Here is a 25618-nt window from a genome sequence, read left to right on the forward strand (position 1 = left end):
GGCAGCGTTCCCACTCAGCTCCCGCTGCACCCTGTGCCACATCCTCGAGAGGAAATGTGTCGAAATAGCCCCCAGTCCAACTGTCAAAAAATTCAGTGAATGATGTGAGCTGCTGCATTATTAAAGCAAACTTATTTGTTCTGTTGTATAACGTGCTGTCAGTGTGCAGGGATATGGACAGATGCAGGGTCGATTCAACCAATAAGGTACGTACAGACTGTTTTAGGTGGACTTGTCATAATACTGCAAGCTATGTCTTCTGTTCGTATTTTGATGCAGAAGGCTGTGATGGATTCAAATGAATAGCACATCAAAAAATGTCTCGTAGACTGCTTACATGTCTGCATCAGAAAGATTTATGAGCTCAGAGTCAACCACAGAAATTTCATCATGAAGATTTTGTAATGCTGAAAGCCTCTCACTGATACAAAGATTATGAATCACTATTGTTTTGGATTGTGACCTCTGAAAATGCAAAACCGATCAAGTCTCCTCGTCCAGTTTCACATATGTGTTGTGTGAACCTCTCACATGGTTTCATTTAGGTCACTACTTAAGGCAGAAAGACATCCAATTTTGCACAAAAGTTGAGTATAAGAGAAAAACCTGGTGTTTTTCTACTCTTTCTTTCTTCCTTTGTAGCCTGACATTTGCCTGGAACCTGAAGAAGAAACTGGACGTGCTCCAGTGACGCTCTGTGGAATCATTTGTTTAGATTTGAGTCGCAAATTACATCACCAGCTGCTAATATATCCTCCTTTGTAGTCTGGTTGTACTCATCCCGGTGTTTTTGCCCCAAGTGGCAAAACCAGTTTGTTGTTTCCATCTTCTGCAGAAACAATTTTCTTGGATATTTTACAAAGTATTGTGTTTAGTTGGTGGTTGTTGACCCAAGGTTTCCCAGAAGAACATTACTCAAAGCATCACACTCTCTTGCTCTGCCAGCTTGCCTTCTTCCCATAATGCATCCTGGTGCCAGGTGTTGTTCAGGTAACAAATAGTGACATACTGTGTGTTATCAGAACCAGCTTTCACATTTTTTCATACGCAAAAGGTTTATTTTTAATCCAACGTGCTGGAGTAAAAGACCCAAAACAAAATGATAAAAGCACGTGTCACTACTGAACTGTAAGACTAGCACCACGTCTCCAGTGAGAAAAAGCAAAGCCACAGCAGCTCTGAAGCCAAACGATGACTCATCTTAAATGCAGCTAATTCTCTCAGTTCTCTCTGTGTATAGGGCGTTAAAAATAACACAGCGTACAATTTAAAAATAACACTGTTTTAACTAACAGAGACTTTTTTAGATGTGGCCGGTAACAGTAGGACTGTGAACAGCACAACATCTTCAAAAAGAGACTTCTCCAGTTGTATGTTGGATTCTTGAAATGTGTGAATACTGTTTTTTTCCTAAGGAACAGGTAGAGACACCTACCGCAGACAGCCGGTGGCATTGCGGAGAACCTGGGAGGAGTGTAGGTGCAGTTTGCGGTCCTCTTGCGTGTGCGGGGAGGTGTCCCAGCCCGAGTGTGGGATGATCACAGCGTTGGTCAGAACGGCCAAAGCGTCCTGGATGATGGGCATCTTCAGGGCATCACATGATGACAAGTTCCACAAAACACCTGAGGATGGCAAGGAGACGGAAGTTGAAAAACAAAGAAGAGTTCAGAGAAAAGAAAAGGAAAAGCAGGAAGGAGACAGAAAGAAAGGCAGACACAGAAACATCTTCAGGCCAGAAACCACTTAAATATTTAGTAGGTTTTAGTGAGCTGCTTGATTCAGCAAACACTGCAACACAGACAGCTACTGGCTTTACAGCAATCTGAAGAGCCAGACACATGTTCTTAAAACTAGCATGACAGACATTTCCAGAGCTTGACATGTTACAGGAAGTAAAGCAGGTATGGATAATGAAATTAACAATGGCAGACGACGCCAGCGGTTATTGTTCTATGCAGATGTCTGTGTATTCTCCATTGCATTGTCAGTATTCAGACATGCCCTCAAAAACACTCCAAAATATCCTTCTGCCTTTCTGTCCTTTATGTAAATAAAAGCTTGCACAGAGCGAGTAAAACTGTGGCCTTATAGGCAGACGTAACTAGATTTAACCGATGATGCATACACCCATTCATGGGGCCAAGAGCATCACTGAGCTGTTTGATTATAAATTTAGGATCTGGGCTTCGTGGTCATTAGTTATTATTGAAGATGTTGGAGGGACATGTTAGACTGCACTTATTAAAACATCAAATGACGAATTATTTCATGAAGGTGGTGTTCTAGTCCTTCGGCAGACACTTGTAGAATGAACGCCACACTGTAGTGAAGCTGCTCTGGTATCACTCAAACGCTGTCAGGAAACTACCACTGTGTTTTGTACTACCCAAAACATGTACATGTACTGTTTTGTACTGCCATGGATCAAATAAAGAAACAGACAAACAATTACTAGTGCAGAGATATCCGTAACTATCCAACTATTAAGAGTTTTTACTTCCACAGGAGTAAAGTCTGCTACGCTAACGCCTTATAACTAACCTTAAAGTTTAGAGTTTCAAGTCACCGGTGGGCTGCTGTAATTAATGATGTACTAAAGGCAGTAAATCACTTAGACAAAATTCCACTGCACATTTCTCCTGTTCTTAATCCTCACCTGAATTGAACATACAGTGACCAACCAACCAAGAAACTGGAGTAACTTTCCTCTATCCTACCACTTAAGGTCCACTTCTCTAGCCAGTTGCCACACACACACATATAGTTCGCTGACTTGAGTGACTCACCCACAGAGACACACAAACACATACAGTGCACATATCAGGCTGAACCTATCAAGAAAAGGACAAAGAGGGTAAGAGGCAAATCACCATATTTCGACATTGAGCACTGCGATTTCTTGAGAGGTTTCACATACGTATAAGCGCACACTCGTGCACGCAAATTGTGATAACCTTGAAGTACTACAACGTCGTAATTCTTGTTGACCTTCATCTTACAAATTGCCTGCGCTCTAATCTATGTATTCCTGTAATTATATGTTAAAGCATTTGAGAGTGTCCACCCATAGTCATATCTGCACTTATCTAGCACTCTCTTTTATGGTAGTAATTATAGCCGTAGTAGTGGTAAAGCATCCTATCCTCAGATCTGTGTGGGAGTGTGTGCTTGGAATAAGGCGTCCTCTCTTCGGAGCTGTGTTGTTCACTCACGGCTGAGCAGCAACTCTGTAATTACAGCTTCTGTTATCTGTCTTTGTGAGTTTGTATGAATTTGTTCTCGTGTGCGTTTGTGTGCACGTCTTTGAGTGCCATCTAAGCCCCTTGACAAATCAGTCTTAACCCTGTCTGCTGTTTGGACCCTGTGTGTTTAAGACGGTGCAGTCCCGCTTTGTGGTCAGAAGGAGTTTCTAAATGATTAGCTTCTGGTTCTATGACAGCAATTAGCTGGGAGTGTCATGTTAGCAAAACAGACTAGCTGCCACTTCATTTTTTCTCCTGCTCAACAGGCCAAAGGCGGCATGCTGTTTCTTGTTTTCTTCAGTAACCTTGGCATTTAATATAATAATTGCAGCTGACTTTTGCATCTGTGAGTCAGCGAATTTTGGTGTCTTTAACTCTTTAAAGGTGCCATTTGCTAAGCGTACAGATCTTGCTGAATATTAGCTTAGCAATAGCAATACTGGCTACAGTAAAAAACTACATCTCATTAATTCTACTAAAAAATGCTTTCTTAACACTTCTCATCTTGTTAGCTAACAAAATACGCTGTTATATCAAAGGACAGCCTAACTAGGGTTTTGTTCAGAGATAATAAATGATAAACTCTGACTTTAGTACCTTAATATCTTTAGAGTAATCATCTCAAAGTATAACACCTCATTAATCATTATTTTTGGAGCAGACAGCATTATCAAGCAATGTTCACAGTTAGTGCCTGCTTTTAACATATGACCTGCTAAATGGGATAGTAAGGGACAGTAGACAGCAGTAGTCCAGGAGGAGGGAAGCAAAAACAGCTGGCAACTGCAAAGGCTGAGTGAGTTGCATGTGAGGATGGACAATAAGGAAGTAGAAAAGGACTTGTATCAGTGGGCTAGGCAGAGAGACTGAGCTAGAAAGGATGTGCAGCAGGTTAGGGTTATCAAGGGCAGGAATGGAAGTGTGCTAACAGGTGAGGAGAGTGTGTTAAGAAGATTGAAGGAGCAGGAGGTGCTCATGAGTGTAGAAAATTAGAGCGTGGAGAACAGATGTGAATCATGATGTCACAGACATATGACGTGCAGAGGATTAGCAAGAAGGAAGTGAAAAGAATGAGGGGTGGATAGGCAGTTGATCCAGATGCCATACATGAGGAGGTTTGGAGATTTCTATGGGAGAGGGCTGTTGAGTTTTACACCAGTTTGCTTATCAATTTCAGAATGAGGCCTGAGGAAGAAGTTTTCTAGTACTCGTTTTCAAGAACAAGAAGCAGAGCTGTAGCAGCTACAGAGAGACAAAATTCACGAGCCATACCATGAAGATATGAGAAAGAGCATTTATGTGAAAATGGAGCAGTTGTTCCATTTTCACATAAATGGCCTCCTTGACTCCTGACTCAAACCAGCGTTCCTCCCTAACCAGGATGTCTATAGTCTCATCACTGAAAGAGTGGCCATTGTGGAGTCTTGGCCTGATGAGGTAGCTCTTCTGCACTGAGCAATCTGCTTAACCAGGTTGTTTGGTTTCCCCGATGTATAATTCACAGCATTCCTCCTGTAGTGCCCAACTGTGTACAGTATATTACTCTGTGCCAGGGGAAGTGATCCTTGGGGTGGACTAGTTTTTTGGCGTAAAATGCCTTGGGGGTTGAAAGCCAAAGAGACAGTGTTTCAAGAAAATGTAACTCATTTGTTCTCATAATTCTGACACATAAGGCATCATCAAAATCTTTCATTTAGACATACTGTATGAATGAACAACAGTGATCTGTAGTGAGGAGATGAAAGAGAGCCTGGAGAAGTGGAGGTATGCACTGGAGAGAAGAGGAACAAAAGTCAGTTGAAGCAAGACAGAACACATTTGTTTGTGAGAGGGAGACAAGTGAAAGGGTGGGAAAGTGAACATGGTAGAGACGGTGACAGTAGATGAGTTTAAATACCTGGATTCACCAGTCCAAAGCAACGGACAGTGCACAAGAGAGGTGGAGTGTCAGGAATGATTTATGACAGAAGAAAAGGAGCAAGAGTGAAAGGGAAGCTTTACAGGAGAGACCTTCTATAATGTATACTTGGAGATGGCAGCATGAAAAAAAGAGACAAGTTGAAGATGTTAAGATTTTCATTGGGAGTGACCAGGATCAACTAGAATAGAAATGTATATATTTCAGATGGAGAACTAGGGTTGAGTGGTTTGAAGACAATGTTAGAAAGGTAATAGCTAGATGGTTTGGACATGTGCAGAGGAGAAATACTGGATATATTGGACAAAGGATGCTGAATATGGAGCTTGCACGCAGGAGAAAAAGAGACTACAGAGAGGATTAATGGGTGTAGTGAAGGAGGTAATGCAGAAGGCTGGTGGGACAGAAGAGGATGCTAGAGATCAGGTGTGATGAAGACAGATGATCTGCTATGGCGACCCCTAAAGGGAGCAGCTAAAAGAAGAAGAAGAATCAGCTAGGCACAAAGGTCTCGGATGTAATTTAAGTAAACAACACAATGCACCGATTAGTTCTCTCTTGGACAGTAATGTTAAGTAGTACTTGTTGTTTTTTAATGACACTAAAACTACAAGCAGTTTATATAAGGATAGTTTTGGTTATGTAGATTTTCAAAATTTCTGATGAAACCTTAATATGTTTTTTTTAAATTCCACTTGTTGCTAGCAGCATCACTTTGAAGAATCAATGTCTTTATATCTCTGGATTCTCATGCACACCTTATGAGACAGATATTTGTTACATTGTTACATTTGGGCCACACATACACCCACAGCATTCACACAATACTTGCCACAACCCATGTTAAGCATGCTTCATGACTTCTGGGCAAGATGAGGCCCACACAACACTTGGCAGTGTGGTGACAGAGTTTTGCCAAAAGGCCCAAATGTGTCTGATATTTGGGCAAAGTAGCTCCTACATGCATGTTTATTTAAAAAATGATGCAAAGAATTAGGACATTTTTCCTGGAAAGTCAAGAGGATTGCAAGAGCTTGTAATTTGCAATTAATCCATGCATGCATGCCTAAATTGTTACTAAAATCTTTTAAAGTGTTAGATGTTGTCTATCCCAGTAGCATTTCCTAATCTGTGAACAACACAGAGGCTGCTTATTGTGATGAAAATAGCAAATTAGCTCTACATTCTGCAAAATCTAAAAATAATGCATTTAATGTCCTGTGGCTAAACTGTTGGAGCACAGTGTGTAATTTCCCATTGTTATAGATCACACATTAGTTATAGCCTGTAAGTTGATGTCATTTTTCATATTTCAAAATTTGATCATATAAATATCTATTTTCATCTCTTTTAACTTAGTGGTGTCTAAACAACTCTGACAGATCTGCTCTTCAGTATTAAATTTGGTCTGACGGATTTAACATGTCTGCAACTTGCAGTGTTCTAATGAAAAACAGTGACTCTCCCACAATATGAATTTCCATTTTCAATGCATGCTAAATGAGTGGATAAGTAAGAAATAAACACATATTGCACATGTCAAAAATGCAATGAATGATGTCATGCTGCAGCTGCAAGACAAAGATGACTTTTCCCCATCCTGAGTAAAGTCAGCTGTTTGCCAGCATTGCTACTCGCTGTGCAGGGTATGACATCATCTCCCTGAGGTGAAAGGCAGTGGGATTTTATCTTTGATTTGAAACACACGCTCTCTCTCACACACGCGCGCGCAGTCTCGTGCACACATAATATTGCCTTGATGTACACTGGCTCATGTTATTGCTTGCTTACACACATGGATTCAGGCATGCACAAACACTTGCATCCAAGCCCTTAAAGACATGCGCGCACACGCACACACACACACACACACACACACATACACACACACACACACACACAGTCATGAGTGTGTGACAGATGAAGGAGGTTAATTGCCTCAGCCTTACATCACGAGTGGCAGCAGGAGGTTGTTATGTGGAGGGAGGGGAAATGAATATGTTGGCTATGTCTCTTTGTCTGTGAAGCCATTTCCCATCTTTCATTTGCAGCGTACTTTCATCCCACTGTCATATTTCTCTCTTCTGCAACAGGTTCCTTTGTCCCCCACTTGATCTTGCTCTCGTTTCATTTTTTATTCCTCAAGTCTCCCAGTGTATTTCAGTAAGTGCTTGCTTTTTGACACATCCTTGTTGTGGACCACTTTGAATCTGAGACTTCAGAGATTGCCATTCTGTTTGTGTGTCTACCTTTCCACAGGCATGAAGGTTGGGCTAGTCATCAGACTACAACTATATTAAAATACATCTGATTAGGACTGTAATTCTCCGACGTGAACCTTAACACTGCCGCAGCACAGCAAGAAGATTGTGGGTTCAAATCTGTTGGTCGTCTGAGGCTGAGTTTGTTTATTAAGATTCTCCTTTCACTTTTCAACCAAAGTTTGATGCAAAAATGTTTTTTCTAGACGTCGTTTAACAGTCTGAGAAGACAGCTTGTCACTTTTCCTTTTAAACCAAATCTCAATGTTGGTCAGCCAACACAGTCATCTTTTGGATGTCTATTCAACAACTATTATCAACTATTATCGAAGCCACATTTGAAGCTACTAGTACTTGAATGTTCACCCGTTTAAGAAAAAAACTGCACACTCTACATCAGTGCAGTCAATTATCAGCTTTAGTTATTGTTTCCTTACGCACAAAAAGGGAAAAAAATTAAAAGAACACACTCCTATTACACAACATTTCATACTTTCAAGCATATGGTTAAACCATCCTGCCCACTGAGTAGTACGGTATATGCTCTATATCTGTTGAAATGCATCACTGCACCTAAACTCATTTATGAGAAAAGTCAAGTGAACACTGTGCAAAAAAAAAATACATAAACCAGCAAAGATGTTTGTTCTGTCTCACAGGGAAGCTCACCTCTGCTAATGTGCTTTTCTAGCTTTTTCATCTATAGGCCTACAATTGCTATAAGTTCCAACAAGAAATCCCCTTCAGGAGCTGCTTGCATTCAAGTTACGTACATAACATCTCTAGGGAGCCCACGCTAGTGGTATGACCTTGAGAAAAGCGGGGGTGTGTGTGTGTGTGTGTGTGTGTGTGTGTGTGTGTGTGTGTGTGTGTGTGTGTGTGTGTGTGTGTGTGTAGTAAGAGAGACCACCCTCCTCTGACAGACTGTGTACACCACCTGCCTTCTGAGTGGCTCCGCAGTCCTTTGAACAACTGAGGATAAATCAGTTGTCACCTTTACTAATTGCTGAAATTGTGCAGTAGAAACACAATGTAGATTACAGCTAAGGCAGCCCTGAAGATCACTGGCAACACGCTGAGCCAGCCGTCTTGCAGCTGAAAGTGACCAGGCTCACATTTTTATCCCTTACATCAGCGGTCCCCAACCCCAGGGCCTCGGACCGGTACCGGTCCGTGAGTCGTTTGGTACCGGGCCACGCGAGTTGAGGCTCAGGTGTGAAATGTATGGTTTTCGGGGTTTTTAATCGGTTTTCAGCGTTATTTTGTTATCGTTTTTATCGTTACCTCGGTTTTCCTGGGCCTTTTCACGTGTGTTATGAATAAATCTTCTTTTTTCGGTACCGGTACTAGTTTTATTTTGTTGTATTTATCCGCGACACCTTAAAGGCCGGTCCGTGAAAATATTGTCGAGCATAAACCAGTCCGTGGCGCAAAAAAGGTTGGGGACCGCTGCCTTACATGACACAGAAAGGAGATTTCTTAAAGCGGGGTCAACGGCAGCACAAAGAGGCATCGTATGAATTTGACTCGAAAGAACAGCCTACGTGCAGCTTTTATACCGATCTTGACTGAATAAATTCACTGAATAAAAAGGTTATGAAATATATGTTAGATTGTGCTGATAGCAGCAGACTTAATTACAATGGCTAGTTCACTGACTTTTTTGACTTTATATCAGTATTAGGGGTGTCATGATAACCTTGTATTGATGATATTTAAAGGTGAAATAGCAACACTGTGTGAGTAATATGGTAACAACTGTGTAATACAGACTCAGTGTGATTGCATTTCTACTCAATTTGTCCAAAAAGGCTACACACAATCAATAAAGTTACGGTTGAATTCAACAGATTGCGATGATTATTCAAGCAGTACAATCATGAAAATCTGATATTGTGATTGAGTTTTAATCTGTTTGGCTTTATATTATTTTAACACCTTTCTTCAGGCGTCATATGTCATATCTTAAAGTTTTTAGAATAGGAGGAGAGCTGATGTTACCATGTTTGTCAGCGTTCCACTCTGCAGCTACTGATACTGGCACATAATCAGAGCAGCGCTTTGTTGGCCCAGAAGTGACACATTTATAACCTCAAATTAAAATCATAGGTGTCAGCTTTACTCTGTTGTCATAATGATTACTGTTTAATCACTTGGTCTACACTGGCCTATAGCTGTGTGCATTAATGAGCCTCAAAGTGAGTAATTATATTTACACAGTTTGGGTCCTTTAATGACTTTGTCACTGATCACTGGAAACACTGTGGGGAAGCATTTTATATAGTTTATGTCAAGGTCAACCAGAGTGCTTCTGCAATATGGCAGAAAGAAAGTAGGAAAGGAAGAAGACTTGTGGTAATATCCCATTCTTCATGAGATTCAATCTGGTTTTAATGAATGGACTTATTATTTACCTGTAATTATGAAAGAGGCTTGATATTTTCTTAACAGAGGAACTGCATTAAAAATCCTTTTAAAAGGACTGAAAAGATAATGAGCACCGTAGAACTCAAGGGAACAAAACTGCTGCATGTTTACATAATTAACTGTGGATGTGCGGCATGCACAAAAACATATTTTTGCATTATTTCCACTGATTTTAAGTCTTGTGCAGCTTTATGTTCATCTTTTTATATATTTTCATGCATTGGCCTATCAGGCGTCCTTAACTATTACATTCTGTTAATAATCAAGAATTGTTCTTTTAGTCCTCCCTTTTTTCATATGAGCCCCTCACTCTATCAAGCTGATGTCCTCTTTGCTCTGCTAAAGCTTGATGAGCACCGTTGCTGGACTGCATCCAGACTGTGGAGCGTTCCCATCAGTACGACTCTGACAGCTTCCATATCTGCTTCTAACCAGCGTGAACAGTCCGGACCTGTCGCTTGCAGTGGTGTTTTCTCCCATGACTGACTAAAAAAAAAAAAGTTGTATTGTAATGACAAGTGGAACCACAGCTACTGACAGAACGCAAATCTGTGAAGGGAATAAAGAAGTTAAAGAAAGCGCAGCAAGCTGTGAGTCAGAGGGGGCCGATGTCATGTTGTTAGCACTCCTCTGTAGCTCAGATTAGCTAATCATTTTCACCAACATGTTCACAGCAGCAATAAATGGACCTCGTGTAGAATTAAAATGACTAAAACATAGACAGGTAAAGCTTGGGGTTAATAAAATAACTGTTCGGTTTTCTCAACTGAATCCACCATGAGCTCCTAGTTCTTCCTGCTTCTCTGTGACTCTTCATATATCCTTTACACCACATGTGTCAAAGTCAAGGCCCGCGGGCCACATCCGGCCCGGCGTACATTTATATCCAGCCTGCGAGATCATTTTATATAGATATATTATTATTGTTATGCATGGCACAGCGATATGAGGCGCTAATAATATACAAACTACAGATCCCATAATGCAGTGCTGCATCCTCCTTGCTGAACGCTAGGCTAACTGGGAACATTCCCTCGTCAATCGAGAAGCTCTTTGGGGGTGGCGTCAATCAGGTCAAACTTCTGTTATTGCGAAGCTAGCCGCTCACAATGGCGAAGAGAAAAGTTGATTCTGAAAGCAGAACCTTTCAGCGCCAGTGGGTGACTGACAGTGTTGGGAAGGTTACTTTTAAAATGTATTCCATTACAGATTACAGAATACATGCCCCAAAATGTATTCTGTAACGAATTCCGTTACGTTACTCGATGACAGTAACGTATTCTGAATACTTAATATATTATCATGCTTTGTACAACTACGCGAATGTACTATTGCTGTGTGATGTCGGCTCGTAGCTGAAAAATAGCTTTACTTTGTTGTGTGGGTCAACTTTTCTTGCGAGAGACAGAGAGAGGCGTTGAAAGGCTGCTCCAACGGAACTTCTTGTTTCGGAGGAAAACACAAACACAGTGTACAGTCGAGTCCTTACTTACAACTGGGCTCGTCAGGCACTCTTCTTGGCTGCAGTGGTTATTATTATATTTACATGCTTCCAGCTCCCGTTTTTGCTCGATGACAGCTCAGACTTTTCCACTATCCTTTTTCTCCCTCCTATTGCTCACAGACACATAACGGGTATGGCAGTCCATTCTCAATGCAACACGGACTACACTGCCCATGAGGCTACATTCTTTAGAGCTATGCCTATAGCATTCTGCCTGTTAGCTTAGCACAACAACAACAACAACAACAAAAAGGCGCTCTCTCACCCAGGAAACACACAGTCGCAGAGAGAGAGAGAGAGAGCGTCGCCCTGTAACCATGGCAACCGTAACCCTGCCACCTGGAACAACAGAACGTAGCTGTCAAACAAAACCCAAACAGTCCTGACCCACCACAATATGAACCAGGAAAGTACCGCAGTGTAATCCATTTATTTCAACAAAGTAACTGTATTCTAAATACCACCTTTTTAAACGGTAACTGTAACGGAATACAGTTACTCATATTTTGTATTTTAAATACGTGACGGCGGTACATGTATTCCATTACTCCCCAACACTGGTGACTGAATATATGTTTACAGACATTGCTGGTAAACCAGTGTGTCTTATCAGTGGAGCTAATGTGGCTGTAATTAAGGAATTTAATTTAAGACGGCACTACCAGACAAAACGTCAGGATAAGCTGAAAAACCTAAATGCAGAGCAGAAACTACAGAAAGTAGAAGCCTAAAGAAGAATCTGACATTTCAGCAGACTTTTTTCACCAGAGCAAAAATCACAAAGTGAAGCTGTTGTGAAAGCAAGTTTTATTGTAGCAGAGGAGACAGCCAAATCAGCCCGGCACTCAGAAGAGCTGCATGATGAAGGTGTGCGACGTCTTGTGTCCAGACAAAACGCAGATTTTGGCAAATGTGAGCCTGAGGAGAAATACGATTGCTGATCGGGTTTGTGAGATGGCCACTGATTTAAGAACACAGTTGTGTGAAAGAAGCAAAAACTTTATTGCATACTCTCTTGCTGTGGATGAAAGTATAGACATGATGGACAGTGCACAGCTGGCCATCTTCATCCGTGTAGAGGAAATATTGAACATTAAATCGATGCACGGGACAACGACAGGAAAAGACATTTTTTAAAACGTATGTCAAAGTGTAACCGACATGAAACTGCCCTGGGACAAACTTGTTGGACTTACAACAGATGGAGCGCCGGTGTTGTGCGGTGAAAAAAGTGGACTAGTCAGCAGGATGCGAGTAAAGATGCAGGAGGAGAACTGTACCGGTGAGTTAACAGCATATCACTGCATCATACACCAGGAAACGCTGTGTGGTAAAGTCCTAAAAATGGAGCATGTACTGATCACCGTAACGCCAACCATAAATTTTATCTGAGCTAAAAGTTTAAATCACCGTCAATTTCAGTCTTTTATGCGGGAAATAGATTCAGAGTTTGCCGACATTCCTTATCATACAGAGGTCCGTTGGCTGAGTTGGGATAAAAATTCTCAATAGAGTTTTTGAGCTCAGCAATGAAATCTGTCAGTTCATGGACATGGCATGTATGATGCGGTGATGGTATTTCAAGTGAAGCTGTCACAAATGCACCAGTGCAACTTGTCTCACTTTCTCTGTTGCCAAGTAATGCTGAACCAAGTCAGTGGACTTTGCTGAATTGCACCTGTGCAGATTCAGATGGAGCTGCGGTGTAATGATACACTCAAGGGAAAGTACGACACTGAATGGCCCGCACAGATTATTAGTTCCATTCCTGAAGCAATGCCCAGCTCCGTCTACATGCGGCTCGAACCTTGTGTGTGCTTTCATTTATTTTTTCTGGGGTTTTTGGCAGCATGTTCATATTTCTAACTTGCATAATTTTGACAGGACATATTTTTATTTTATTTAAAGTTAAAGTTTATTTTTTTAAGTTTATTTAATCTGGAATAATATTCCTGTCTGTTTTTATTCATATTTATGTTTAAAAAACATTGTTTTAGTGTGTTCAATAAATGTTTATCTTGTTTGGCCCGTGACCTAAAGTGTGCCTTGAGTTTTGGCCCCCTGTGCAATTGAATTTGACACCCCTGCTTTACACTATTTTGATAATTCTTCATAAATCTAACATTTGTATTCCATCCGTCAATATGTCCAACCATCCATCTTCTGCTGCTTGTCTGGATCCAGGGGCAGCAGTCTTTCCCTTTCAGCAAACCCAGAGTCTAACTATTGCCCGTCTCGCCTGGGTGCCCAGGGTCAGCTCCGGGCAAATTTAACGTACTGGAAACAGAATGGAGCACAACCTCACCTACTTCTGAGGTGCACAGAGAACAACAATAACATGAAGAACTAAAGATGTTGAACACACAATCATGCATCAGCAGTAATTCTGATATTTGGTGTTTTCAATCTGCTTTATTCCCCCCATATAACCTTTATTAGTTCTAAAGACAAAAGGTAAAAAAAAGGACCGTAGTTACTGAACTGAAAGAGACTGAAGATCACAGAGCAACAAGCCTGCTTGTCACTTTTTGTGCCATGAAGCAAGCTGCACACGTGAATGAATGTGTGTGCTTGTGAACCAGCCCTTTGTGCATGTTTGCGTGTCTGTGCGAGTCTGTAGCTACCAAGGCAGGCAGCTTGACTTCCCACTGTGATCCTGATTCAAAAAGCTCACCAGAGAGCAAGCAAGAGCCAGAGAGGGCAGGCAATATAGAAAAAGATGGGGGAAAAAAGGGAGATGGAGAAAGGCAAAGAGGACAGGAGAGAGACAGGAGAAAAGAGAGAGACCAATTACAAGAATCTGAGCGCAGAGGGATAAGAGAGGGAGTGAGAGAGGCTGGCAAACAGGGAGGGAGAGAGAGTTATTTCCTCTGGGTCTTTGAGAGACAGAAGAGAGGAGAGCATGGTCTGTCTACGTCCGGTCGGTCGTTCAGCTGATTAATTTGTGACAGGAGGGATTTCTGTGCTTCGTGCCTTGAATTGCTTCTCTAATTTATATGGTAATCTTCTTTAAGACTCTAGCAGCATACAAAACCCTTTTATTTCCATCTCTGCTAAGCCTAAAACCTTTTCTAGACTCACTACACACATATGCATATTCAGAAATGCACACGCGGGTCAAACTCAACACCATGTGGCTGTATGTTGGAGCTGACATGCTTCTTGGTTTAACTTTCCTAATAAGACTTTTCCATTACTATTCAGAACTGTGGGATATCAGCCCATATACTTCTTAAACTGTTTGTCTCTCACCAATATCTCACATCAGCCTGATGTGTGAAGTGCTGCTGTAAATAATTTGGAAAGTGGGCAAAGGCTCTGTGCAGCTTTTGTGTGAGGAGACACTTTGCTTTTGGACAGTTTGCAGAGAGGGAAAACAAGTTTTCACAGTTACAGCTAAGCTGGACTGAAACCTCTCCTAATGTCTCCAAGAATTTGTTAGCTGCTTAGAATACTGTCATGAAATGGTGTTAGACATCCTCGATAAAATAAGAATGCTGTTAAAAACCTGATTTCAGGTTTGTGAAACAGAAAAAAAGGACTTTACTGTATTCCCCCAAATCTAGGTCGAGCCTAAATATCCCACGTAATTGTACCAAATTACTCTTGGTGCTATCAACAATCAGACAGGACAATAAATACATTGTGGAAAAGAGCCAGAGATTAATCATGACTAATGAGTAGATGCAGAGCAGTAAGAGTGAAGAAGAAACAGCGCATGGGAAGTCCCCAGCAGCCTAGGCTTACTGCAGCATAACTAATGCCTCTTTTCCACTAGTACCTACTCGGCTCAGCTTGACTCAACGATACTCAGTTTGTGGGTAAGGTCCTTATAGCAAGGTGGCCTAAAAGCCCTGTGATGTCATTTGTATGCAATACATTCTTCTTTTGGAATCAAAATGCAAGGTCTTAAATAATCAGGCCCCATCCTATCTTAATGACCTTGTAGTACCATATCACCCTATTAGAGCACTTCACTCTTGCACTGCAGGCTTACTTGTTGTTCCAAGAGTATTTAAAAGTAGAATATGGGAGGCAGAGCCTTCCGTTTTCAGGCTCCTCTTCTGTGGAACCAGCTTCCAGTTTGGATTCGGGAGACAGACACTATCTCTACTTTTAAGATTAGGCTTAAAACTTTCCTTTTTGCTAAAGCATATAGTTAGGGCTGGACCAGGTGACCCTGAATCCTCCCTTAGTTATGCTGCAATAGATGTAGGCTACTGGGGGATTCCCATGATGCATTGAGTATTTCTTCTTCAGTCACCTTTCTCACTCAACATGTGTTAATAGACCTCTCTGCATTGAATCACACTTGTTATTAATCTCGGTTTCTCTTCCACAGCATGTCTTTATCCTGTTTCCTTCTTTCATCCCAACCGGTCGCAGCAGATGGCCCTGCCCCTCCCTGAGCCTGGTTCTGCCGGAGGTTTCTTCCTGTTAAAAGGGAGTTTTTCCTTCCCACTGTTGCCAAAGTGCTTGCTCATAGGGGGTCATATGATTTTTGGGTTTTTCTCTGAATTGAAACACTCTTGTTTGTGAACAACAATTCTGTGAATTGAGTAGATATGGATTAGACTTCAGTTTCACACTCTTCCTGTTAATCTAGTACAAATTTGGCATGGCTAAGTAATGGTTTCATGTGGTCTAGTACTAGATTAGACAATTACAGGAATCAGACGACAATGAAACAACCCACTTTCACTGCCAAAATAGCTTTGAACCCATCAGGGCATAGATACATGGGAATGTCCTCTGATGTCTGGTTCTTTTGGGTCCTCTTGGTCGGAGGACAGTGCAACCATGCATTCTATATATGCTCGACCAGAATGGGCTATGTAAGCTTATCAACACCTTGTTTGTCATGTTCCTCAAGTCAATGCCTAGCATTTTTTCCGTGTGCGAGTGGCACTGTCCTGCTGAGGGGAGGCCACTGCCAGTGGGAAGGGAACAAAGTTTGTTTAGGTCAGTACCGACCCATCAGTGGCAAAGATCAACCCAAGGATTCCCAGAGAATTAGATCTTTGTTACTATTTGGTTCATTTGTTAGTGGTATTAATGTTGTCACTGATTTGCTTACACGTCCTCACAGGCTGACTACGGCAATAAAAGGCATAAATCATAGGACAAATATCCATCTCTTTGCAGCTCCATAGCAAAGATGTTTTCATGAGTACTGGTGCTGGTAAGAGAAATCTATATTTCTCATTTGGCTCATGGACTGGAAACACCCCGCCCCACCCCTGGGAGTTTCTGGCTGTAGATCAGTTTGAAAATTAAGTAACATTCCTCTTCTGGCTCCATCATCTCTCCATCCCTCTCGAGAGGTAAGAGTGTGTGGCCGTCCATGTAAACTCTAATCAGAAAAGAGATTGCCAGGATACAGTAAATGCTGTAAAAAAGAGGCGTTGCTGGTAATCCTTTAATCTATCCGAGTTTACAAATGCTGACCTCCACGTGGATTATAGAACCTCAAATTAGTCCACCCTGAACACAATTTCTATGGAGATATTTGTGTTTACTCACAGAGGATACAATCATGCTGTGGATACAAGTGCAGTACAGACCTTTGCACAGAAATTCAGTTTGACAAGTCAACAGCACTTGATGAGTACGGGGAAGTAGGCAGGCAGTAAACAGTTGTCTCCTCTGTGTGAGTGTGTGTGTGCCTCTGTATTTGTGCTGAAGTGTAAATGGAAACATGCATAATGCGGCATGTTTTGTGTCTTGGACTGCTCTCTGTAAATATAGTCATATCTGTATTGTCCATGTGAAGGAAAATAACGTGTGTGAGGACTATATAGGGACTATAGTACGAAGGAGTACCCACAGGTAGAAAATCTGAGACTTTTTCTTGAATTACAGTTTTATAGTATTTGGTATATTAGCAACAGGACCTTTATGTCCTGTATGGGCACCCTGACTTCTCTGCAGCTATGCAATGATGCACTGTGTATTCTGACACCTTTCTATGAGAACCAGCATTCCCTCTTTCAGTAATTTGAGCTTAAGTAGCTCATCTGTTGGATCGGACCACACAGGCCAGCCTTCGCTCAACATGTGAATCAGTGAGCCTTAGCTGCCCATGACTCTGTTGATTCAATTTCAAGCCCTTTCCTCAGGCTGAAATGTCCAACAAGCCTAGTGCTAGTTGAGGTTCACATAATGTTCTACAAAAAAAGCCTCATTTGTCTAGGAGAAGGATACACATCTGGTTAGTTCCCAGGAAATATGGTGAGTATTCACTAATGATGGCAACTTCAAAATACACTATACGGACAAGTACTGGGCCACTTATAGATTACACCAACAAGAACTGCTCAGCCATTGTAGCACATGTAATGAAGCAGCCAGTTTTTAATCTAAAAGAGGTTTTGGAGCGATCTCGCTCTGTAATTTGTAACTATTGTCTGGCTTGGTATCTAAGTTGCTATGGTATGGAAGATCTAGGAGGGAAGAGAATTCACAAATTGACCTGTACTCGATTGTATGGAGCGACCACTTTAATGACCCATTCATTCATAAATGTTTTAAAAGGCAGGCTGCATGGCTAGGTGCTTGATTTTATACAATGTGACAATGAGACTGAAAACACCAGGATTCAAAGATAAAGAGGCGTGGTCCAAAACTTTTGTTTAGATAGCGTATGTGCACGTGTGTTACCTGTGAGCAGCTCTCGGATCTCCACGTCTGTGGTCTTCCGGAGCAGTCGCACTAGAGCGGGTATGCCTCCGCAGTTCTTCAGGGCGATCTTGTTGTCGTCGTTGGCTTTGCCATACACCAGGTTCCTCAGGGCTCCGCAGGCGCTGCGGTGCACGTCAGTCATCCTGTGGTCCAACAAGTCCACCAGCAGCTGGATTCCACCCTGCCGCCGAATCTGAGACCAGAAAGGAGGGACAGATATAAGGTGTGGATTATAATAAAACGAGGGGTGTTTTTATTTAGCCTGAAAGACATTGGAGCATTGTTTACCCCAATCTCCTCACAAAATGTTAACAGATGAATTGTACTTTTTACCTTGTTAGTACTAAAATAAACAAACAGGCTATGCTGGTGCTCCTCTCACTGATACGAGATTTATTGAAATGCCAGCCACTGCACTTTCTGTCCTATCAGCCCTCCCTGCTTTCTTCTGTCTAGACAACGAGAAAATGTAGGGCAGACTGGCTCCTCTCCATAAAAACAAAAGCAGTGGAAGAGATTGTGCAGAGATATGGTAGGTGTGCTTGTCTAACATGACTTTTGTACCGCAGCATTAAGCCTTATTGCACAGATGTGTTTGAAAATGCCAGAGCCGATACTGGCTGTTTACAAAATCAGTCACTACATATTCCCTGTAACCTGGGGTGGTTAGGATAATATAAAGAACTTAATATTGTGTCAAAAAAACTGCAATTACAAGTGCATTTTAATAAACCAACACATAACCCCAAATAATACAACCAGCAGCAAAGTGATTGTAGATTTACCTCTTTTTCTTTTAGATAGAGGGAACAAAAATATGGAGATCTTTCTTACCAAGGGTGACGTGTAACTTGTTTTTTTTAAGTTATTCAATTTTGTTTTGTTTTACAGTCATGCTGTGCAAACATTCAAACAACAAAAACTTAAAATGAACGGCGCTAAGAGTATTTGGTAAGAGTACGTGGTTATTATTGTTAGCAACAAAACAGAACAGTTGTGGAATTGGAAGTAAACATACGTAGTATGTATTACTCTACTTTCAAGGACCCTTTGAGACAAGACCAAAGATGAGATGTTTGGTCATAATGCAAAGCGCCACATTTGTCTAAAAACAAACACACAAACACAGAATATCAGCACAAATACCTCATCCCAACTATCAAACACGGTGGTGGAGGGGTGATGATTTGGGATTGATTTGCAGCTGCAGGACCTGGGCAGGTACCAGTCACTGAGGCAACTATGAACTACTCTGTATACCAAAGTACTCCAGAGTCAAATGTAGGCCAACTCTGACAGCTAAACTGGGTCTGTCAAGGTTCTGGGTCATTTGACATGGTATTTGTGGTTTTTGGGCTTTCAGGTTTTGTTTATTTAAATAATCTATTCAACTCATGGTTTGATTCATGTATTTTCAGTATATTTAGTCTAATTCATAGATGCTTTAGAGTCTATTTCCTTCATCAGGGTTCCCATCCTCTTGTGTCGACCTCATTCACGTGTGTGTTTTCCCTGTTTAGTTATCTCACTTCCTGCTTTATTTTGATAGCTGTGCTTTGCTTTTGCTCTGTGATTTAGTTCAGCTGTCTTTATGTTTCCAATACTTTATAGTTTTCAGTTCCTTTTTGGACTTTTTGTTTCATCCCTTTTTTGTGGATTATCTGCCAACAGCCTTAATAAATGGTTCTCTTTTTGTTAATTCCTTCCTGCATTCTGAGTCTGAGTGTTTGGATCCACATTCTACAACTCGTGATGGGATCATGCATCAGGACAAAAGAATCTCAGTGTGGAAAAAGCCTGGACCTCAACTTGATTGAACTGCTGAGACCTTAAGAGAGCTGTGCATAAACAGATGTTCATAAATCGTAAGGAACTGAAACGATCTCGTACAGAAGAATGGGACGTAATTACTCAGCAATAATGTGAGAGACTGAGAAAGTCATGCAGAAAATGACTGCTAAACATGGTCCTGCAGGGTATTGAATCATGGGGTCCAGAAAGTCCTGTGAAAACTTTCCTTTTCACATGACTGAATGCACTGAAGTACTTGGTTACGTTTAGACCTTATAATGTTTTGGTAAGGTTTAGGAAAAAAACAAAAAAAACATCCAAACCACCCTGTGATTAAAGGACAGAGTGCTACAATAATTCTGCAAGTTGAAAAATGATGCTTAAAGGGCTTTTATTTCAAGGGGTCTCCCAGAAGTGTTACAATCAAGTGACAGATCAAACTTAGTACTGTCTAGACTCGTTTCACGCACAAACACAAAACACATCTTATGCGTAATTTTGGGAATGCCAACAGCTCTGGAATAACAGCAGTATTTGACACCTTGAGAATGGGAACGGGCTGAGATCTCTCTGTCTATTATTTCACCAGTCAGGCATCTTTCTCAAGGACAAAAACAGCTTGGCCCCTGGGTTGTAGTTTTGGCAGTCCTGCGCTACATACTACCATACTTCATCAGTCATCTTACACACCCTCGTCTCTCCCTCACTCTATTTTTTAATGCCTGTTGGCTCATTGCTGTTTGAAGAACTTTGTTTGCCCTCGAATCCATTTCCTCCATGGGGATTAATAAAGTGAACAGAGCTGAACTGAGTTGACATTGAGGAGACAGATGAAACTGTTTTCTGCAAGACACTGAGCAGTGATGGCTCCAAAGGACAGGAGGAGCAAGTGTAGGCACGCAGTTATAAGCAAAACTGGGTTAAGTGCTCGTAATGAGGAGTTAATGCCATCTGATGAGCAGTGTGGCGGAGCTCCTGCAGGTGCGCACGACTGGGGCAGAGTTTATTGTGAACAAAGGCATGTCTTCAATCTTCATTTCTTGATGTAATGCATTACACTCAGCAACACCTTCACATATTGCAGTGCAGACACATACTTCATACTGCAGTTCTCTTCATTACTTGCCGCAACAAAGAGAACTAGATAATGCCGAGAAAAGCATAAAAGATTCCTATGAAGAAACTGGGCAGATTCACCGCCTTCCAGCTCAGCATCTGATTTCTCACAATGTGTGATGCTAATCAGGTGTTCTTTATCCTGAATGAAGAACACTGAGAGAAAGCTTTCTTCATCAATTCCAATTAGGGACTTAATAAGTTAACAAATTAACCAGATTTTTCAATGTGTAGATTTTTGTGCTTAAGCTTCATAAAACATTTATCATATAAAGTTATTTATTATGTGGCATGATTATGATCTGCACATTGGTCTCTGGTACTACATAGCTCCTCTCCTCCCTCTATGAAAACACACTAGCTAACTCATTCATATTAAAAAGCAAAAGAGGACTAAGGAGGAAGAAAACAGCAGCTGTAATTCTCATCTTCAGGAGGAGTTCAGCTAAAATTAACCCCTTGCTTGCTTTATCTTTGTTCTTGTGTTAGAGAGCAATGGCACCTGGTACAGTACATACAAATTACATAAGACTTTATTTTTTTACTCTTGGTTGAACTCACAAGCGCCAACATTACATTAGTGAACTCAACAAAGGCATCTATTTGCATGCAGGTTTACTTCCGAGGAAAAATGAATACAAAAAAAACACTGTGCGGGATGCGAGGACAGCCAGACCAGCCCTAAAGCATGATGGGCTTTCAGTTAATTAGATCAAGCAAACAGCTGTGGTGGAAAACAGCATCAATAGACATAAATCTGTTACAACAGCAAAACCTCTGTCTAAATACTGGGTAGGGCCCCCTTGTGCTGCAAACACAGCCATCTGGGGGTGTTCTGTGTTATCTTGCTCCACTTTGGACTCTTTGTCATGTTCCTCAAGTCGCTCCTAAGCATCCGCAAACAACGGCGACGGATCCTTTGGGTTTCCGAGCATCAGACCTATTCGGAATGAATGCTTTGATCGTTAGCATTTACTTTGTTTAGTGTTTTAATCTTCTGGTGTAACGGACAAAGAATATAGGGTGGCCCTGAGAGGTCAAACACACTGCGACTTAAGAAAACACCAGCAAACAGAAAAAAAGCTGGAACAACTCTCACAGCAGGAGTGTTTTTGGGGGAAACAGCAGCGTGAGGGAATAGCCGTGGAAGTGACTGAAGGCAAAACACGGGAAAGACCGCATTGATTCACGCTTAAAAGAAGCAGAAGATTCTTCTGTGCTGGGAGGGAGAAAAAGATGCAGATAATGTATGTTTTGATTTAATATTAACCGTGCACTCTTACCTCATCACTTCCCAAGCTGGTTGCAGTGTGTTTGATCTTTCAGGGCCACCGTAAGAATAGTCAAAAACGATATATATTTGGCTTTAAAGACTCAAAACTTTGTTTTCTCTCATGGTGACCCATGATCAAAGATGATGGTGCTTGGGTGCATTTAGAACAACTCATTTACAGACAATCAGGACAAATCAGAGACTTGGGTCTGTCTTAAAAAAAACTCTAGTGAAAAGCAGGCATACTTATCTGCTACTTTGCCGTTTTGTTTTGTTTTGATGCATTCTGCATTCATTTGTTATTTCTGGGTTGCTTTTAACTGCTTTATTGATTATCCAGTTTTCAAAATTTTATCTAAAATTAGTCACTTCTTATTTAAATTTTTTTTTGCATACATTGTTGCAATATATAGTTGATTTTCTTTACTGTGTTCTTTTTAAAATGTTATGTTGCTGTAGATTGTTTTCAGAAAAAAGCACTTTGTGGAGGTGCCATGTAAATAAAGACTACTGTTTGTTCCAAAATGTCAATATGTGTAATTTAAGTAAGGCCCGCTGGCAAGATAACTGATGCGCTGCAATGCTAGAATGACCACAGGCAGTCTGCTTCAGGAACATTATTGGTGAATCCACACAGAAAGCACCGTGGAGAAGTTGCAGTATTATTTCACCATTTATCTGTTCCATAAGTATGAAAAACATTTTTAATGCGAGCACACACACACACACACACACACACACACACACACACACACACACACACACACACACACACACACAGTCATAGAGCACCTAGCTCTGAAATCGTACTTGTGGCACAGAAAGCACTGACGAAAAAATGTTCAGCAAACCACAGAACATTACTCAAACTCTACCTTAATGTTCATCTGCACCAGAGGAAGCCCTGGGAAAGAATTTCAGTGGGTGTTCTGATTAAACTTACAGAGTTAAAGCATGCATGTGTGTGTGTAAGCAACATTATGATGTAGCGCTATGACATCAATTAAATTAAATAATTTAATTTATGTCAATTAAATATGACATATTTAATTTCTCCGTGTGTGAGAATCTTGTGTCTGTGCAGGCTTCCCTCAGTGATTGATACCTCAGATTTGATCTTGTTGTCTCCAAAGCAGAGGTGCTGGAGGTAAGCAGCAGCATTGGATTGAACTGATGGGAACTGATGTTGCAACATCTGGATCACCTCTGGCAGCTCTGGATCCCTCCAGCCAAACTCCCTACAGAGCGACACACAGAGAGAGAGAAAATATAGTATGCTTTGATGAATGCAGAGATAGAGATGTGTGTGCGGAGCTGAACCTGTTAGCCTGCCTCCCTACTGTGACCCTGATTTAAAATGCTTACCGGAGAAGGAAGAAAGAAAGACAGAGAGACAGAAAGAGAAGCATAATAAGTTGGAATAAATCAAAAGAAAAAAGGGGGGGAAAAAACGACACATTAAATAAACAGAGCTTTCTGTTCTGTTTCAGTGATCTACAATAACTGTTTATTTAGGGTGAAATTATTCAGCACAATATTAAAAAAGATGCGCGTCACCAGGTGACTGTTTCCAAGTGACAGTTCACTAAAGGCCTGCCAATTTAGGTTTGGGACATAAGCACAGGCTGAATGATTTGACCTTTACCACAACAAGTGAGGAACCTAAATGTCACACATAAATTGAATGCTTACCTCGGTTATGCAAATTAGTAAATATGAGATCATTAGTGTGTGAATGTAAAATGTAAACTATGTTTAAAGGTAAAATAGAGCACTGGTAAAAGGTGTTCTATTATTTTTGTCAACATATTCTTCACTTTTCCACACATGACTTACAGAGTATTCTGTAGCGTCACAGTCAGACATGTAGGCCTCCTTTGTGGAACACGTGAAAAATCAAATGCTAAAAAAACCAAAGAACAAACCTCTACTGAGAACTGTGGAAGCCATCTGCAGTTTCAGGCATCACCAGGTTTGTGGAATTATCTGATAAATAATTATTCCTTTGAGGCACAGCCCATCCAACAAATCTGTATGGTTTATGGATGCAGCTTGCTAATCAAGCTTGCTTAGCATTAGCTAATGATTAAACACTCATCTAAATATCAGAACTGGCTCAAAAGAACCAAATAAAACGGCTATATGGCTGTTAATATCAGCATGCTGATAACCAAAACAAAAATTATTCCTGGCGTTTTTATTGATGTTTAGAATTGTACTGTGTAGAAAACACAACTAAAAATGAAGGTCTCATTCTTTTCTTATCAGAGCCGGATCAATAGAGGATTTTAAGACCTATATTGGAATTTCTTGATTTGAAAATCTCATATTTAAATATATTGGCCGATATTTTTAACATCACAACAGGCTCTATTCTAATATTTCTTATGTGTAGTTGTTTTTTTACTCATTCACGCTCTGGCCAAGTCAGCTTGGATCAGCTGGTTGTTGAGTTTATTACGTTCCAAGCACGTGCGTCACAAACTATATAACATCAACAGTCAGAACATGGTAAAAGGCTGTTCCTCTCCGATAAGGAAAGAAGTGCTTTTAAGAAAAAAGATATGAAATGAAAAAGAATATACAGCTTGATTTAATAGTTCTAGGTTGCTTTTTTGAAAACATAACCCTATCAAATAAGCCCAATGACTTGCAGGCTGCGTGCATGCATACATTTTTAATGTGACTTGCTGTCGTTTTCAGACAAAGAAGTTTTTTTTTTTTTAACTCAATGCTTTAATTTGGCTGTAAAGAAATGTCTACGGTTTCTCCCTCCTCTAGAATCCAGGCCCTCACTAACAGCGAAGGCCGGGCACTGTTAGTTGTCTATAAAATCCATCTCAGTGAATGGAGTTGGCAAACTCACTGCAGTGAATGTGGTGCATTTTCTGGCTGCCCATTGTGCTAGATCAATATACATTTTATCCTGTGGACTCCAAAAGCACTGCTAAGGTCTAATGAACACAGTCAAACATTTAGAGATATGTCATAAAGCAAACACAGGGATACAAAAACCGCAGCCTAACAAATGCAAGATGTTGCAAAACGCACCGTCTTTGCTTCTAAAGTAACCTGACGTTCATCCTTTCATTTTGTGCATCTTCTCTGGGTATAACAAAGAGAAGCAAGTTAAGTCATAAATCAAAAACACATGAACTTCGAAACTTTCCAGTTTTTTTTATAGAATGTAAAACAGAAATTCCCAAAGAGCGTCCATTCGGTGTATTGTGGTACAATCCACTATGGCTTCTATTGTGCAATGAGAATACTGAGCAGCTACTGAGCCACTATAAGAGCTTCTTCCTTCTGTGGTGATAAGTCCTTACTTTAATTTCCCCCAGCTACCCTGGCTTTAGCGTCCAAACAGAGGTCTACTAGTGCTCTTGCCTAAAAGGCGTGCTTATA

The 25618-nt window shown here is 40.9% G+C and overlaps 1 protein-coding gene across 13 annotated transcripts in view; it reads right to left on the reverse strand.

Moving 5' to 3' along the window:
* The window catches only part of ctnnd2b (catenin (cadherin-associated protein), delta 2b), a 221209-nt gene that overhangs the window by 35447 nt on the left and 160144 nt on the right, over positions 1–25618 (reverse strand). For all 13 annotated transcript variants that reach the window (XM_042229109.1, XM_042229108.1, XM_042229110.1 and 10 more), the window contains 3 exons: positions 23319–23451; positions 18013–18226; positions 1436–1622 (listed from right to left, as the gene is read on the reverse strand). In XM_042229109.1, coding sequence (XP_042085043.1) covers positions 1436–1622; positions 18013–18226; positions 23319–23451 — 534 coding nt within the window. The remainder of the gene's footprint in view (positions 1–1435; positions 1623–18012; positions 18227–23318; positions 23452–25618) is intronic.

Source organism: Haplochromis burtoni, unplaced genomic scaffold, assembly GCF_018398535.1.
Source record: "Haplochromis burtoni strain Fernald_Lab_line unplaced genomic scaffold, NCSU_Asbu1 Contig_380, whole genome shotgun sequence".
In the NCBI taxonomy this organism is placed as follows: Eukaryota; Metazoa; Chordata; class Actinopteri; order Cichliformes; family Cichlidae; genus Haplochromis; species Haplochromis burtoni.